Raw genomic sequence first — 15,624 nt, forward strand, 5'->3', positions numbered from 1 at the left:
AACCACGTCACACAGGTGTATGTAAACCGTACACCACAACCCGGCTTGCTCAGTAGCTGAATTTGTTCCTATTTCTCATTCGTAAACACTTGATTATGCTTTCTCCCCTCATTCGTAAACAATCGACATCTCGGTCATTCTGTTTTGAACATACTTTTTATCAACCACTTTCTTTTGCCTAACCATTCGTGTCGTTTGGAACGTTTTTTAATTTGTTCGGTTCACGGGTGGTAAAAACATTGGTTGGCCAGAGTACATCCATCCATCCATGTTCGTTCCGTGGCTTTTTGTGTTTAAAGGATTCACAGCGTAAGTTTTTTTAAAATTAATAATTTTCTGTAATATTATTAACAAATTATTGACTTTCTCATTTGTGTTTCCTTTTCCAAACAAAGTGGATTTTCAAAAAAACAAATCATTCACCCCAACTAATTGAATTAGGCTGCTGACACCATCATATTTTTATTCCCCCGCAATAGAGTGCAGCCGCAGATAATGGTTTGTTGAAGTCTGAAGAAAAATCGAAAAGGAGAAAGCGGAATGTAATCCATAAATGGCCTAAATTATTACTTACAGCTGCAAAATCTTTTTGTTTTAATTTATTTTGCTTATCAAAATGCCTATTCGTTATGTGTACAGGTAAGTGGGCCACAAATCACCAGAAAAGACTAATTAATTAAAATGTATTCTTCTGTCTTTTGCCACAGATGGATTACAAGGACTTTTCTGCTTCTTACTCTTTTGTTGTGTTGCTACAATGAAATACTTGTGTATCATTTTAATCGATCCTCTTGGCAGGAAATCAATTGTCGTTTCGGTAAGTTGGTCAAGTAGCCCCTGGGAGAGCGTTGACATTTTCTAAACGAGGTGTGTGTGTTTTTTTTTTTTTTTTCTTACAGAAAATTGCACGAGAATGCTGTTGATTGCTGACCCCCAACTCTTAGGTTTAACATATGAAAAGACAATACTTAGCGGCCTGGCACGTTATGACTCGGACAGGTTTGTGGGTGATTAACAAATGGATGAATAGAAAAAGTAATTCTCTTCATTTTTAGGTATTTAAAAAGTACTTTCCAGCAAGCCCTCAAATTTACCCAGCCTCACATTATCTGCTTCCTTGGGGATTTACTGGACGAGGGAAATGTGGCCTCTCCCCAAGAATTTCAAAGCTACATTCAACGTTTTCGCAATATTTACCAAACCGAAGAAGACGTAAAAGTATGTATAAAAGATCTGGGACAAGATACTTACCAATATTTTTTAAGTTTCAAATGATTTCTGCATTTCACCAGGTTGTCCATGTACCCGGCGACAATGATATTGGCGGGGAAAATGGCGAATATATATCGAATTTAAATATACATCGTTTCGAAGAGGCTTTTACCCAACGTGATATATTCGATTATGAATCGAATTTACGCTTTTTCAAAATCAATCGTATGATGTTAGATTTTACAAATCCCGATAAGACACACAATCATCAAAAATTACGTATCGGCCTGTCACATGCGCCCATACTCATTGGAGGTGGACCCTTATTACGCTCGGTTATTAATGAGCTGGATCCACATATTATATTCTCTGGGCATTGGCATGAATCTCGAATATTTCTATATCCCTCAACAAAGGTGATTAATTTTTATGACAAGGCGGTGAAAAGTTTCAATTTGAAAGACTTGAAAGAAAAACAACATAACTACTTGGAAATAATGGTGCCTACATCTTCCTATAGAATGGGAAAAGTTAATATTGGAATAGGTTATGCAGTTTTGGGTAAGACAACTTATTCTCTTGTCTCTATTGTGCTAAATTGTAACTTATCTTCTTTTTAGATAATTATGATCTCCGTTATACTGTCCTTTGGTTGCCAAATCGCTTCGTGTACTTATTTATTTATGTATTTTGGCTATTATTTGCAATATGTATGTCTCTTGTCTTTCGCATGATGACCCGTTGCCCGTTTCGTAAGATCTCGAAGTTCAATCAATCTCAGTACCAACGCATTTCAGATGCAATACCTGATTAAAGCTCCCAATATAATGACAACAATTCAATTCTATTATTAAAAAAAAAAAAAACTACATACATACATATATATTTATTACTAACTCATTTATTTTAATGATTAACAAAAATAAAGTCTAGTCTGGATATGTTATTTTATATTATAACATATCGTCACTTTATAAAATATGTTTTCGAAGGGTTTATTTTTGATAACAAAAACACAAATTTTTAAGGTCCTTCGTCGTGATGCCGACACGAAAGTGAATGAGAAAGGAAAACAATGTCATATTTATATTAGAGCCTTTTTTATGGTTAACCTCTGTTTTGACGTTATATGTAAACATAATACAACATTCTAGACGTGTTTTTTCATTAATTCTAAATATATGGGTTTGGTAAAGTTTACATTGATGCAGTCACAATATATTCGGAGCATATTTTCATAAATGTCCCGTCAAATTCATAATTTTATGTAAAAATGATCTTAAACGTATTACTTTGTGCCCTTAGAAGTAGAAATACTTTTAAACTTACTAAAACGAGAAGGTTTCAAACGTCAATTTCATTGCGTATATGTCAAATGAAATCGACTCTCAAATCTTTTGACATATACGCAATAGAATTGACAGTGGATATCCACTGGTTTTGTTATGTGTGAATGACGTTTAAGATATTGGTTTTTATTTCACGTATAATCAATAGAACTGACAATCTAAATGATGTGTTTTATAAAAACATGCTCTATGTAAATATAACCTTAGTCGGTGATTTGCTTTCGACGCCTGCATTAAAGTCATTATACTTTGCCTATACATGTCAAATTGTGTAATTTCAACAACATCATGGAAAACATTACAGTTTTATCTTTACTTTACATTTATTTAAAGTTTGCAATTGAATTAAATTCTGTTTTGCTCTTTGGCAACGACATTTGTTTGTACAGTACTTGCTGTTTCTTTCTCTTTGCCGCCATGGCTTACGTTGCGCGGCAATTTAACTCACCTCCTCTGACATTTGTTAATTTCTGCTTTGACGTTTGTATGAAGATATGAAGATGAAGATGGCGTTAATTTCTGATTGATAAGTGTTAAAAAATAACTCGGGGAAAAATAAATAAATAAAAAATTAGTATCATTAAAAAACTAAAGACTTTTTTCATTTGTAACCACAAGAACTCAATGAAGAATATTTTATCCACAAAAAAGGTGTACAAAGATTGCAAGCGGCTTAGAAGCAAATAAAAAAAGAAGCAGTCCACGAAGTAATAACAGAAAAGAGAGCAAAAATGGTTTTTAGCGAAAATACACACAAAAAAGACTTGGTTAAAAAATGGTGGCAACAATTGCTGCTGCAAAACGGAAACGAAATAAGAGCTGTGAAAATTAAAACAAAATAATTCTTCGAATGTCGGTCAAAAATTTGTCCAAAAACCAAAATTCCTTTGGTTGGGCAGCAATAGAAATTCTTAGATATTAGTGCAGCCCCCTTAAACCGCGCACAAACACACACGCACACAGCTAACATTACAAACAACACCACCAACAACTAAAGCAAGCAAGCTTGTGTTGTTGCCTGCCTGTACCACCAATAATTAAGCAAGCAGTTGGGAGGAAACATTTTCCTGTGCTGTTGTTTATCTATTGGAGAGTAGAGTTGATGAAAATGAACATTACACTAAATATTTATTTTATAGATTCTCTTGGCGTTTAGAAGGAGACCCATAACCCCATAAATCTGACTGGGACACGTTTGGCTTGTGGAACATCATGACGGACATTGTGTATCCAGCGGGATGCAGACCGCTGTCCGAGGATCTAGGCACGGATGAACTTATACGAAGATTAAAGGTAGGTTACTTAAGGTCTTAAGTTTGTACAATTTTTGTTTGATTTTCTGTTATCCCATCCAGACTCTGGCGAATGTTTTACAGGCAATGGGCCAGGATGATGGTGTGTATCAACAGTATATACCATTATCCCTGCAACTAGCCGAAGATCATTTCTTACAACATCCCTCACGCGATGTTCAACTGCTGGTTGCCTGCTGCATTGCCGATGTATTGCGTGTTTATGCTCCGGAAGCACCCTACAAGGACCAGGAACAAATCAAAGTTATATTTCTTTTCTTTATCAAACAATTGTATGGTCTCAAAGACCCTAAAGATCCCTCGTTCAAACGTTATTTCTATTTGCTGGAAAATCTGGCCTATGTAAAGTCATTCAATATGTGCTTCGAGCTGGAGGATTGTGCAGAGATATTTTGCCAATTGTTTGGCATGATGTTCAAGATAGTCAAGTAAGTGCTACTCTTTGTAATTTAGGTTTCCAAATCTAATAAAACTGTTTTCTTTTAGTGAGGAGCATAGCACCAAAGTAAAGAATTTTATGATCGATATCATGAGTCCCCTGATAAGTGAGGCTGACAACTTTACCACAGACATTTTGGATTTAATCCTCATAAACATTGTGGAACCCAGGAAATCACAAAACAAATACGCTTACCAATTGGCCGAACAGTTGATCATCAAGACGGCAGATTCATTAGAGACGATAATCAAAATGGTAAGCAAGGGACCGAAATTGAACTTGTTCCCATCTAACCTCTTATTCTTTGTTTCAGTTTTTCAATCAAGTTCTGGTTTTGGATAAGGTCGACAAGAACTATGAAATCTGCACTAAAGTTTACGACTTAATCTATGAACTACATTTAATTTGCCCCAACATCTTGTGTTCGGTATTGCCGCAACTGGAATGTAAGCTGAAATCATCGAATGAACAGGAGCGTCTCAGTAAGTAAATATATTCGTTTCTAAACAATTTTAATTATAATTGTAATTTTTATCCTCCAAAATTGTGTACATGCAGAGGCAGTAGCTTTGTTGGCGCGAATGTTCTCTGAAAAAGATTCACAAATCTCCAAGAAACACCCAAACTTATTGCGCATGTTTTTCGGTCGTTTCTGTGACATATCATATTCGATACGCGTAAAGTGCGTTCAATCCTCAATGCACTTTCTGCTCAATCAAGCCCACCTACGAGAGGATGTCATCCAAAGCTTGCGTGCCCGACAACATGACTCTGATGAAAATGTTCGTTACGAAGTGGTCATGGCTATTGTAGAAACGGCCAAGCGCGAATTCTCCATAGTTTGCGAATCTGAGGAGCTGCTGGACATTGTTCGCGAACGTACGTTGGATAAACGATTCAAAATACGTAAAGAGGCCATGTTGGGTCTGGCCTTTGTCTATAAAAAGGCAATATGCGAACCGAATGATTTATCGAACGAAGTAAAAAAGAATGTCGAATGGATAAAAAATAAAATCATGCATGGCTATTATATGCCCACGCTGGAAGATCGCTTGCAGGTGGAACGTTTGCTAATAACATCCCTAGTGCCCTACAAAATGGCTCCGTTGGAGCGCATGAAACAACTATACCACCTCATGGGCACATTTGACGACAATGCCACAAAGGCATTCATTGAACTGCAAAAGAATCAAATGAAGACTCGCAAAACCGTCTTGGAGTGGGTAAAATTGCACAAAACTAAAGACATGACACCGTCAATGCAAAGTCAATTGAATATCAAGCAGGCTATTATTTGTAAACTCTTGGCAGATCCACTGAAAGCCTCGGAATTTATTGGTAAGTTTAGCACGAACATGAGAAAGGACCCCACATTGTTGCGCTACATGGAAATTATCCTCAAACGGGATGTTTCGTGTAAGGAGTGTGCAGACACCATGTCATTGCTGTTGAAAAAGCTGGGCACACCCATCATGACAAATCTCTATTATCAAACGGTGAAGATGTTGGTGGAACGAATAGCCTCAGTTATGATCGACAAGGAATCGTTGGGAATTTTAATTGGGTAAGATAGGCGGGCAAGCTATGGGGATGGAAAAAATACTAATTGCGATTTATCCCTGTTAGATTGATTGAGGAGTGTATGCGTGGTGGAGAAATTGTCAAGGAAATTGGATTACCAGCCGATGAGGCCGGTGAGCAAGGCCTTAAATTGTTGACTGTAAGTATGCCCTGACCCTGTGTGAAATGTTATAATAAATAGACAATCTTTCTTCTAGGCTCTGTCGTATTTATTCTCGCCCCACTTCTTTACCGACAAATCTCTGCGTCATCTGATCTCTTTGCTGAGCTATGACAATGACTATTCGGCGCCTTTAATATTGAAATCTCTTACACATCTGGGTCGCTACAAACCCCTGATTTCAGTGGACTCAGCTATACTCGAAGAATTGGCTCCCGTCTGCAAAGACTTTGCTGTGGAGGGTACACCGAAACAAGCCAAACATGCGGTACGTTGTATTTTCGTCAACACCCAAGCCCAGTTGAATGGTGGCACCGAACACTTGGACTCGCCAAAGACTGTACATCCCATTTTCCATGAAATCATGGATAATTTACGGATTACCCTCAAGCCGAACTGTCCCCAGCAACGGACTAAAGTGGTTACCATGGGTCACATAGCCTACAATATGCCGCGGGCATTCGCCGAGAAAATAAAGAACATGATAGCCAGACGTATTGTCAAGGAGTTGCTAATACAACCAGTACCTGAAGATAGGATCTGTAAACGCATCGAGGGGAACTGGTGCGACCAAGAGGATTTGCCCACGGATACGTTGTGCAAATTGGAGGGACTTAAGACAATGGCCCGTTGGCTGCTGGGCCTGCGTGACGATGAAGCCTCGGCCAAGAAGACATTTCGTATGTTGATCGCCTTTATACACCATGGCGGCGATTTGCTGGATCACAAGCGTATGTTTGCCGCAGAATCGTCTTGGTTTAGGGCAGCAGCTGCCTGTGCGATGTTGAAAATTTGTGAGCAAAAAGGTGTTGGAGATCAGTATACCGCTGAGCAGTATTACAGTTTGGCACAGTTAATGGTGGGTGGTAGTAGCTATAAACTCGGCAAGGTGTTGTGCTAATTGATCTGTTTTTCTAGTGCGATCCTGTGCCTCAAGTCAGGGAGATGTTTGCTCGTAAACTACACAAAGGTCTAAACAAAGGGTTGCCCAGCAATTGTTTGCCACTCGACTTTATGGGTTTCTATGCCTTGTCGGGCCATGAAACGGATAAAAAGTAAGTTGTTCATTTATATGAAAAAAAGTTTATAACACTGCCCTATTTGCAGGCTTTTGGAACTAAAACGTCAATTTTTGGAAGCTGATGTCAACAAACGAAGAGAATATTTAAAAACAATACAAGCAACCAGTAAGAGTTTGAAGACACTTGAATTGTTTTCCAGTTTTATTTCAGACATTTTACTTTCAGATCATGATGCAACGGAGGAGCAGCGTTTGCACATACTACCTGATTTTATATTGGCTTTTGCCCTACCCATACTTGTGCACGATCCACATTTCACCAATCACGAAGACCGTACCCAATTGCGCCAGGTCGAGAAGTGTCTGCGTTTCATTTTGGAACCCCTGATGGCCAAGTCTGAGACATTTTCATTTAGTTTCTACAAGAATCTTATTGAAATGATGAAGAATCATTATGTGGTGACGCCCAATGCTGACAGTCAGGCCTGTAATTTGGTAAGTCAATGAATTCGAAATTGTGCCAATTTATCCTGCAACATTTGCTTTCTGTGTAGAAACTGTGGGCCTGTTGCGATCTCGCCAACTATATTATCTGTTCCAAGATGGGACAGTGTGATTTAACGCCAAACAAAACATTCAATGTACCCATTACATTACCACCTCTATATTTCCAAGAGCCTCCGCCGGATGCTGCAGGATTTCCAAATACCAATATTTATATACCTTTTGATACGTATTCAATAATAACAACCTTAGGGACTAATAAGAAAGTAACAAATGCCTTGAAACCCACCACCAGTGGTGGCCAGTCATCAATAATAAAAAGTGCAGAAAAACGTCCAGCCTCCGATCATCTATCATCAATAGATCAAAATTCTCTGGTAAGCGGGAATTGTTTCCAACAACGTAATTGAATTGTAACTAATTGAATTTTTTTTTTGTTACAGGAAAATGCCTCATTGTTCGAGGCCATGAAGGATGAGACATCCGAACCAGTTACCAAAAAGGTACGGGGTGTTATGCGTGCCGGAAAAACGTAAACCATTTCCCAAAATAACATTCTAAGCTAGCACTTAAGACTCTTGGTGGATCCAGTTTTTATAGCGCCGTCATGTTAAACACAGGAACAAATATTTTTTGTAAAAAACATTTGTTTAGTTCGTCGTCATATTTTACACAAAGTGTCGTATCATCCATCCACCACCAAACAACGGCTGACTGGCTGGCTGGATGGATGGATTGATAGAATCGAATGGAAGAAAGATGAAGATTAATAATAATAACGATGCCTTTATCCGTGGTCTAATATAATTTACAGAAAAAAAGAAAACGTAATCTTTACTGCTGTGTGTCTGGGAAGCTTCCTCCGAAAGCCGATCAACACCCAGTTGCTAAAATCAACAACCATGTTAATTAATGTTAAACAAAGAAACAAAACATAACAATGTGTAAAATGGAAAGAGATCAGCTTTACTCTACAACTACCAATGTTGGACTATTTTTTTTTCTCGTTTATTTATTTCAAAAGAATCTACCGTGGAGGTATTGTTTTTAATAATTGTAATATGCGTTTGCGTTCCGTTGCTATTTTAAATGTGTTCCAAAATTCTCAGCTATTTTTTACACATAAAACAAACAAATCTGTGGGCATGGTTACATCTAGGTCCTTTCCCCCTGATAATGTGGTTCTGTCATGATTTTCTGTGACGTAAAATTCATGGAAATGTAAGTTACATAGTTTATGATGTTCCCATTACTATTGTAGAGGACTTGAATGTAATCCTGTAGCCCAAGCTGAATCATAGTTTATAATCTTCCTTGTTAGTGGATACGAACAATTCGTCTTCAAAGATGCCTAAATATTTTATCTCTTTTTTTTTCAAGTTAACAATTTATATGGTTCATGGTGGTCGCTTTCTATTGCAATGTTCGAATGAAATTTCCACTTTTTAGTTTTCAGCCACCCCATACTTTGGAAGTTAGATCTAAGTTTCAAATAACACTAATTATATACAATCTAAATACCGATAATGATAGAAACTTTCTTAAAGATAAGACCAATCAAACAAAGCAACATCTGATCTGTATGTATATACATATAAAACAAATCTATTGTTTTTTTTTTCGATACTAAAAAAATAAAGAAAAAAAGTGAAAAATGGAAATGTGTTTCATTTAAGGATGAATGAATGAAAATGGCCAAGTTTACAAGATTTTTGCAAGGTAGCTGGTGTTCCTTTATTAGCGGCATTTTGGGCTCTTAAGACGCTATGTGATTTGATTAATTACAAGTACTTCTTTCTCATTCTCATCTACTTAACACAAACATTTTAAATTCAAAATTTCCGTCCGAGGTTGTCTTAGACTTTCTTAACAATTTGAACGACATCTTCATCGTTGAGAACATGATCGATACCAACCTTTTGTGGCTGATGTTTAACAGATGAACCCCAGACCAAGGCACTGAAAAACAAAACAAAAAACCAATAAAAAACTATTCCATTTCTGTTTTAAAATCAAATCAAGACTTACTATTTGAATTCCTTGGCAATACTTCGATGCAGTTTATTACAGAAATCTTGTATGGTTGTGCGTTCACTGTTCAATACAATAGGCGAGCTGTAGTCCGGCAATTGTCCTTTCGGTTTGGTATAACTGGAAACACAAAGGAAAAGGGAAATCGTTGGTTTTGGCTAATCTGCTTAGATATGATATTCCCCTCATTACTTACATTCGCACCAATTGCAGATATTCCCACATCTTTTCCAGTAAATCATCAAAGTTCCAGCGATGATGAGCCGATATCGGCACACAATGTGGAATTTTGTAAATAACATCCAGTTCCTCAATGGAAATTTGATCGATTTTGTTCAGTAGATATATGCAGGGTATGTAGATGCGATTGCCTTCAATGACATCAATCAGATCATCACTGGTGGCATCGTAACGCAGCGTAATATCAGCATTGTGTATTTTGTATTCCGATAGAATGGTCTTGACCATGTCCGCATCCAATTCAGATTGTGGTACCATACTGTTGAGGTTGACACCACCCTTGTCCTTGCGTTTAAAGTAAATATTTGGTGGTTTCTTGTTGAGTCGTATACCAAAACCTTCCAATTCATGTTCCAGAAGTTTCTTGTGGCCCAGCGGTTTCAAACAGTCGAGTACCATGAAAATCAAATTACAGGTACGAGCAACCGCAATAACTTGACGACCACGACCTTTGCCGTCCTTGGCACCCTCAATAATACCGGGTAAATCCAGTAACTGAATTTTGGCTCCTTTATATTTAATACAACCCGGCACCGTTGTCAAGGTTGTGAACTCGTATGCCGCCACTTCGGAGTAAACACCCGCCAAATTGGAAAGCAGTGTTGATTTACCCACAGATGGAAAGCCCACAAAACCCACCCGGGCATCACCAGTCTTGGCAACTTCAAAACCTATTCCAGGATGAGTAACAAAGGCATGAGTAAAAATTCCTTCATATAATAAATATGCACTACTTACCCTGTTCTCCAGCACCGCCGCCGCCACCCTTGGGGGAAATCAATTCTCTTCTCAGTTTGGCCAATTTGGCCTTAAGCAGACCCAAGTGAGCAGAGGTGGCTTTATTTTTTTGGGTACGTGCCATCTATGGACCAACAATTAAAGAGGTTAGATTCCATTGCAATTTATTCACAGAAAAGTTCAGCAAATGTACTTACTTCAGACTCAATGGCCGCAATTTTTTCCAAAATCGTACTCATTTTGGTAGAGATTTAGAAACTCTTGTTTTTGTTTAAAATGAAATAAAATATATATTTAATTCCTGGCTATCTAGAAAAACGAAGAAGAACTCGCGTGGAACCTCATCGACCACAACACAACACCTAACTTAACTGTCAAAACAAAATGTCAAAGGCCGATGCTATGTAAGAGCGCGCGACGTATGTCGCAAATTAGGGGCGCCGTTTTCTCTAAGAAATATTTTCATTTTAAAACAATACATAATAAGTTTTAATAAATGGATGCTAAATAGTTTAGAAATAAATTAAATAATTTAATTAAATAGTTTAGAAATAAAATGGAAAAACTTGGCGTTGTGTCTGGTTACCTAAAAATTTTTGTAATAATTTTTTTCATGCTATCACTTTTAACACTTCTTCTTGTTGTCCCAACATTCAGCTGTATTGTGGAAATTGCAGCAGTATTTGTTTTTATGGCGCAAAATTATTTTTTTAATAAATCATCAGATTGCTTGCAAGATTGTGCAGAGATTTGATTTGTTTACTTTTCACAGTTTTCTTGCAAACGAGAGAATAAAACTCTCTTACTCTCTCAGAAAGAAGCTGCTTGACAATTCCTGCAGCAAACGTAACCAGACAGACCTAATTCTCATCAACCGTTACACCGTTATACCTTGTACAGCTAATTCAGCCGGTTATATTTGAAACGTGTTTTTAAACCCAAAACATGTTTTTATCAAGTAAAAGAAAAAAATTATTTAATTTAAATTATAAATATTTATAATCTTTGCCATTTCTTTTTCATTGCATACACAGACAACAAAAAACCTCTAGCTCAGATTTTCCGCGATGGAAACTCGAGAAGTAGATTTTTCCATGAACTAAAGGATCATGAGGACAGAGTTTTAAACAGTAGCTTTGACACGGCCCAAGGTACACTGAGTAAAAAAGTGAATTTAAAACAAACCCAAATATGTGTCAGACGTTCCCTAAAACGACCCTATGATTCCTTTACCACGGCCGATAAATTAGAAACCAAGACGGAATTGTTTCTCATGCCCATGCCAAAGGTCAAGGCGGAGAGTGAGGGTGATGATAAAATAAAATTGAATTCCACCATTTGTGGCCAGCAAATGGATGAGAAGATAACAAAAAAGAATGCACCAGAAATGATAGCCAATGATGATCCCATGGACGTGCCCCAAAGAAATATGCGTGTCTTCGTTGGTAATGTGGACTTTGTTATTAAATTTTGTAAATTAAATCCAAACATAAATGCACTATGGGATGTTTATGGTAAGAAATGGGAAATCTTATTGCTAAAATGTTGGCTAATGAATGCGATTTCTTTCTAGGTAAACTAATTAAAATTACCAAAGGAAAACATCGTTTTGAACAGAATCTCTTAATTCGCAACCTCGATGGAAGTGGCCCAATTTTGCAATGTTCTTACTTTGATTTTGTCAACATTGTGGACAACATGACACTGGGTTAGTTATCAAATAATATTATAAGTAATGGTCTGCTCCAGAACTGCAAGAATGTAAAATTTTACACAATTTACTATAACCGATTTTCCCTTTATGATATCGAAAAAATTGTAAACCAAGCAGATTATTGCAGTTTCTGAAACAGAGCTTTAGTTTTAGTCTGTTTTTGTATGACGATTCTAAACTGGACCCGAAGGAAAATCACCAATTCCTTGTTTTTCAATTTTCTCTACTTTTATTCAGAGTAAAAACTATACGTCATTTTTCTTTCGCATTCGTTTCCATATCGTCATGCAGAAACAGGTCTTTAATTTGTATTTATTTTTTTCCATTTAGGATCAAATATTCGAGTTGTTGGCAAACTGTGTGGCGCCAGTTGTCTGCGAACCTTTAGACTGGACCAGTGCATTAGACCAATACACCAATCTAATTTCATACGCATTCAAAATGTAAACTCATTCGTTTTGCTACAAAATAAACACAGTACTTAATATATCTATAAAAATATGTATATTTATTCATTTTTCTTATCATATAGCCTTGTATATATAGAATATTAATACTTATTGTGTTAGTGCTTAGAAGGAATTTTAAAGCATTTTTTGTTTTCTTTTTATGATTAATTCTTGTTAACTACTAGGAAGAACCTATATTATTTTGTACTTAAAAGGAAAATTGCATTATAAGTTACTTTTGATCCAGATCAAATATCAAAAAACAAATAATGAAATATGTCTGTATGAAATAAATCCTAAAGTAGATATTAAATTGCCACTGTACAACAGCTCTGCATTGTGAATATTTATAAGTCTAAATACATGAGAACTGCAATGATTAGGCCTGCAGCCATGGCGGTTAAATATCCCAAGTGAATACTGCTCTTTTGTTGATAGTAACTGAAATATGAAGTAAAAGTAATACAATTTAAAAAAAGACAAATAAATAGATAGATTGTAAAGTTGTACTTACATCACTTTTTTCCTGGGTGAAAATGGCGATGGAGGGTTAACACCCGGTACATTACTATCTAAATATACCAAACTGTAACCAAATATGGCAACAAGTAAGCCACACACAATGGGTTTAAGTGTATGGTACAATTCGTGATCATTGGCCCATACGATGGCATTACGATAGCTGTCTTCAATGAATCCTTTAAAATTTACAGCATTCTCCATGTTCGAATAGGGCACTGTAATAACAAAATAATTGATTATTCAAGAATTTCTCAAATGCATTGACCATATTTGGCCATACGGAGAGTGATTTTCATATGTATGTAAATGTGTTACACATTGAAAAAAAAATATATATATACGCGGAAGGAGGTGTATGTTAAGCTAGCATCTAGTATAGTCTACAGTAATGAGATCATCATTCAGTAGATACACTTTATATTGTTTACTTTTCCAATACGCACACACACAGTGTGTAAAATGAATGTATGGCAAAGACAACGTATCATCAATATTGATGCAATTTCAATTTGAATAGTTTTTAAATACCACACACGCCATAGATTCGATACAAAACAAAATGAAATGAAACAATTGGTTGTTATCTTTTCTTTCTGATAAACTTTCTGCAAAAATTTGGTGGTTGTAAAACTTATCATCATTGGCATTCACCTGTCCCAAACTTTTGGTTGTTGACACACCAAATAGCCGATAACGGTGAAATTTAAGTTAATCAAATCGAAATTGTCAATAAACAAATAATACGCTTTGCACGAAATACTGAAAGCCGTTGGTTCAATAAACCCAATTAAACAAAGAAATAAAAAAAAATTGTTACATGATTTTTAATGGAACTTCTTCTTAAATATAATTACAACCTTCATAAATATTGAAATCAAATAAATTTAAAACGTTCTCAAGGCTAGAAGACAAAGGCACAGCAAGCTAGCACTAGGAAGGTGAATGTAATTAAGTCAAGTGCACAGTGATGTCACTATTGGTCTACTAGTGGTTGACATGAATGAGGAAAGTGGAAACGTATTCAAACATTTTAGAATGCACACTCACACACACGATACCACCATAGAAAACCGCAACGCAGCGCACTTCCAATTCGAATTTTTGTTAACAAACCAACACCAACCAACCAATAGAGGAAGAAAATTCTCCGCTTCTTCCTCCCCCAACATCCATCCACCCCCACACACACACAAATCACTTGTACTACTTACTAACAATAACCATTTTATAGATCAAAATTGTACAGGCAAATCCAATGAACAGCGATATTAGACGTAAATCCAGCAACACTTCTTTCTTATTTCTTCCCCTCAAATTTGCGATTGTAATGATGTCTTGTCGCTTGTGGTGGCTGGTGAATGAATGAAATGAAGACGAATTATTTAAATCCGTTGTTATTGACAAATTGGCGTCCTCTTTTGCTGGCATTGTGTTATTCTTGTTATTCTATCGATTGATTTGTATATTCTTCTTCGAACAACAATAACAATTGTTTGTTTCAAAAAAATAAACAAATATACACGGAAGATGTACAAAGCACAAGAAGGAAGTAATGACGTATTCCTAATGACGTCAAATGTTTTGTGTAAGAACGAAAAGCCTAGTATTTTCTATGTAACGGCGTTATTTTTCGCCGGTTACTTGGCGGCGCTACTTACTAGGAGAAAAAGTAATGGGTGTGTCTGGTTACTTTTCCTGCAGGAATTGTCCAGCAACATCTTTCTGAGAGATGTTGCGGTGGCGTTCACAATAAATAAATGCCATGGCGCAATAAAATAAACAAGCCAGCATTAGTTGTAGTTCCCAATGATCGAACGCCAAACTGAAAATGAGCCGGATATGCGGGGTCTCCTGATCTGTGAAAAAAAAGGTAGTGCCAAGCATGGTACAATGAAGAGAAGGTAGGTCAACTTTGAAAAAATTGCAAGTATAGAGGTCTACCCATGGTACAATTATATCAAGGTAGGGCTATGATACCACATGATTTCAATTTTTTTATTTTCTTGACTTAATATGCTTAATATGTCATCTTTATTTGTTTATGTATGTGTTTTCTTTTCCATAACAAAAAAATTGTTCAGAAAATATTCAAATTCGGGTGTTTTCAAAATGAACGTATGCATCGACAGAATCTACAGTTTTTGTAGCGTAATAATCCTTTGTTTCAACAAAGTACAAGTACAAAGCCGTTTGGTTTGGCTGTTCGTTGCGAGCGTTAAAAACAAAAATGAAAAACGTCCCAACGAAACGTATATGAAGGCCACAAAGGAATACCCGATAAAAAATAAACAGAAAGCAAAGACTCGGGGTACTCTGTTGTTTACGAATGAGTGTAATGCATAACGCCCGGG

At 36.5% G+C, this 15,624-nt stretch overlaps 5 protein-coding genes across 6 annotated transcripts; 3 read left to right on the top strand and 2 right to left on the bottom strand.

Annotated features, from left to right (window-relative positions):
• The first annotated feature begins 201 nt into the window (after nucleotides 1-201).
• LOC131805570 (metallophosphoesterase 1 homolog) lies at nucleotides 202-2,160 on the top strand. Of its 2 annotated transcripts, none has more exons than XM_059128872.1 (7): nucleotides 202-309; nucleotides 396-639; nucleotides 708-817; nucleotides 900-999; nucleotides 1,056-1,218; nucleotides 1,266-1,773; nucleotides 1,833-2,160. In XM_059128872.1, the coding sequence occupies exons 2-7, from the start codon at nucleotides 617-619 to the stop codon at nucleotides 2,024-2,026; spliced, it is 1,098 nt and encodes a 365-aa protein (XP_058984855.1). In that variant the 5' UTR covers nucleotides 202-309; nucleotides 396-616; the 3' UTR covers nucleotides 2,027-2,160. The 2 variants fall into 2 exon arrangements, with proteins under 2 accessions (XP_058984855.1, XP_058984856.1); XM_059128873.1 differs by having other exon boundaries at nucleotides 203-309; nucleotides 1,293-1,773; nucleotides 1,833-2,157.
• An 881-nt stretch (nucleotides 2,161-3,041) lies between these two features.
• Nucleotides 3,042-8,945, top strand: LOC101892761 (sister chromatid cohesion protein PDS5 homolog B-B). The gene is made up of 13 exons (XM_005191692.4): nucleotides 3,042-3,268; nucleotides 3,701-3,854; nucleotides 3,917-4,302; nucleotides 4,361-4,568; nucleotides 4,627-4,795; nucleotides 4,872-5,877; nucleotides 5,940-6,033; nucleotides 6,092-6,913; nucleotides 6,973-7,109; nucleotides 7,162-7,241; nucleotides 7,302-7,570; nucleotides 7,630-7,956; nucleotides 8,023-8,945. The coding sequence occupies exons 2-13, from the start codon at nucleotides 3,774-3,776 to the stop codon at nucleotides 8,113-8,115; spliced, it is 3,672 nt and encodes a 1,223-aa protein (XP_005191749.2). The 5' UTR covers nucleotides 3,042-3,268; nucleotides 3,701-3,773; the 3' UTR covers nucleotides 8,116-8,945.
• Nucleotides 8,946-9,279: 334 nt separating this feature from the next.
• Nucleotides 9,280-10,947, bottom strand: LOC131805529 (GTP-binding protein 128up). The gene is made up of 5 exons (XM_059128781.1): nucleotides 10,786-10,947; nucleotides 10,589-10,712; nucleotides 9,807-10,521; nucleotides 9,608-9,730; nucleotides 9,280-9,538 (listed from the first exon to the last, which is right to left on the bottom strand). Exons 1-5 carry the CDS (start codon nucleotides 10,825-10,827, stop codon nucleotides 9,436-9,438), a joined length of 1,107 nt encoding a protein of 368 aa, XP_058984764.1. The 5' UTR covers nucleotides 10,828-10,947; the 3' UTR covers nucleotides 9,280-9,435.
• Nucleotides 10,948-11,533: 586 nt separating this feature from the next.
• LOC101895755 (uncharacterized) lies at nucleotides 11,534-12,787 on the top strand. Its single transcript, XM_005191710.3, has 4 exons — nucleotides 11,534-11,546; nucleotides 11,623-12,102; nucleotides 12,162-12,296; nucleotides 12,633-12,787. Exons 1-4 carry the CDS (start codon nucleotides 11,534-11,536, stop codon nucleotides 12,785-12,787), a joined length of 783 nt encoding a protein of 260 aa, XP_005191767.2.
• Nucleotides 12,788-14,853, bottom strand: LOC131805573 (uncharacterized). The gene is made up of 3 exons (XM_059128877.1): nucleotides 14,485-14,853; nucleotides 13,266-13,488; nucleotides 12,788-13,192 (listed from the first exon to the last, which is right to left on the bottom strand). The coding sequence occupies exons 1-3, from the start codon at nucleotides 14,699-14,701 to the stop codon at nucleotides 13,099-13,101; spliced, it is 534 nt and encodes a 177-aa protein (XP_058984860.1). The 5' UTR covers nucleotides 14,702-14,853; the 3' UTR covers nucleotides 12,788-13,098.
• Nucleotides 14,854-15,624: the final 771 nt, after the last annotated feature.

The sequence above is a fragment of the Musca domestica genome, unplaced genomic scaffold (assembly GCF_030504385.1).
Source record: "Musca domestica strain aabys unplaced genomic scaffold, Musca_domestica.polishedcontigs.V.1.1 58, whole genome shotgun sequence".
NCBI classification, from domain to species: Eukaryota; Metazoa; Arthropoda; class Insecta; order Diptera; family Muscidae; genus Musca; species Musca domestica.

Bases quoted from the DNA above. Each gene is read 5' to 3' on its own strand.
- LOC101892761 (XM_005191692.4), top strand. From the start codon at position 3,774: ATGACGGACATTGTGTATCCAGCGGGATGCAGACCGCTGTCCGAGGAT. The intron at 3,855-3,916 runs GTAGGTTACTTA...TATCCCATCCAG, and splicing joins AACTTATACGAAGATTAAAG to ACTCTGGCGAATGTTTTACA. The intron at 4,569-4,626 runs GTAAGCAAGGGA...TCTTTGTTTCAG, and splicing joins TAGAGACGATAATCAAAATG to TTTTTCAATCAAGTTCTGGT.
- LOC101895755 (XM_005191710.3), top strand. The intron at 12,103-12,161 runs GTAAGAAATGGG...ATTTCTTTCTAG, and splicing joins TGCACTATGGGATGTTTATG to GTAAACTAATTAAAATTACC. The intron at 12,297-12,632 runs GTTAGTTATCAA...TTTTCCATTTAG, and splicing joins TGTGGACAACATGACACTGG to GATCAAATATTCGAGTTGTT.
- LOC131805573 (XM_059128877.1), bottom strand. From the start codon at position 14,701: ATGCCAGCAAAAGAGGACGCCAATTTGTCAATAACAACGGATTTAAAT. The intron at 13,489-14,484 runs GTAAGTAGTACA...TTGTTATTACAG, and splicing joins CTATAAAATGGTTATTGTTA to TGCCCTATTCGAACATGGAG. The intron at 13,193-13,265 runs GTAAGTACAACT...TTCATATTTCAG, and splicing joins TCACCCAGGAAAAAAGTGAT to TTACTATCAACAAAAGAGCA.
- LOC131805570 (XM_059128872.1), top strand. From the start codon at position 617: ATGCCTATTCGTTATGTGTACAG. The intron at 640-707 runs GTAAGTGGGCCA...CTTTTGCCACAG, and splicing joins CCTATTCGTTATGTGTACAG to ATGGATTACAAGGACTTTTC. The intron at 1,774-1,832 runs GTAAGACAACTT...TCTTCTTTTTAG, and splicing joins AATAGGTTATGCAGTTTTGG to ATAATTATGATCTCCGTTAT.
- LOC131805529 (XM_059128781.1), bottom strand. From the start codon at position 10,827: ATGAGTACGATTTTGGAAAAAATTGCGGCCATTGAGTCTGAA. The intron at 10,522-10,588 runs GTAAGTAGTGCA...ATCCTGGAATAG, and splicing joins CGGCGGTGCTGGAGAACAGG to GTTTTGAAGTTGCCAAGACT. The intron at 9,539-9,607 runs GTAAGTCTTGAT...TTTGTTTTTCAG, and splicing joins ATTGCCAAGGAATTCAAATA to TGCCTTGGTCTGGGGTTCAT.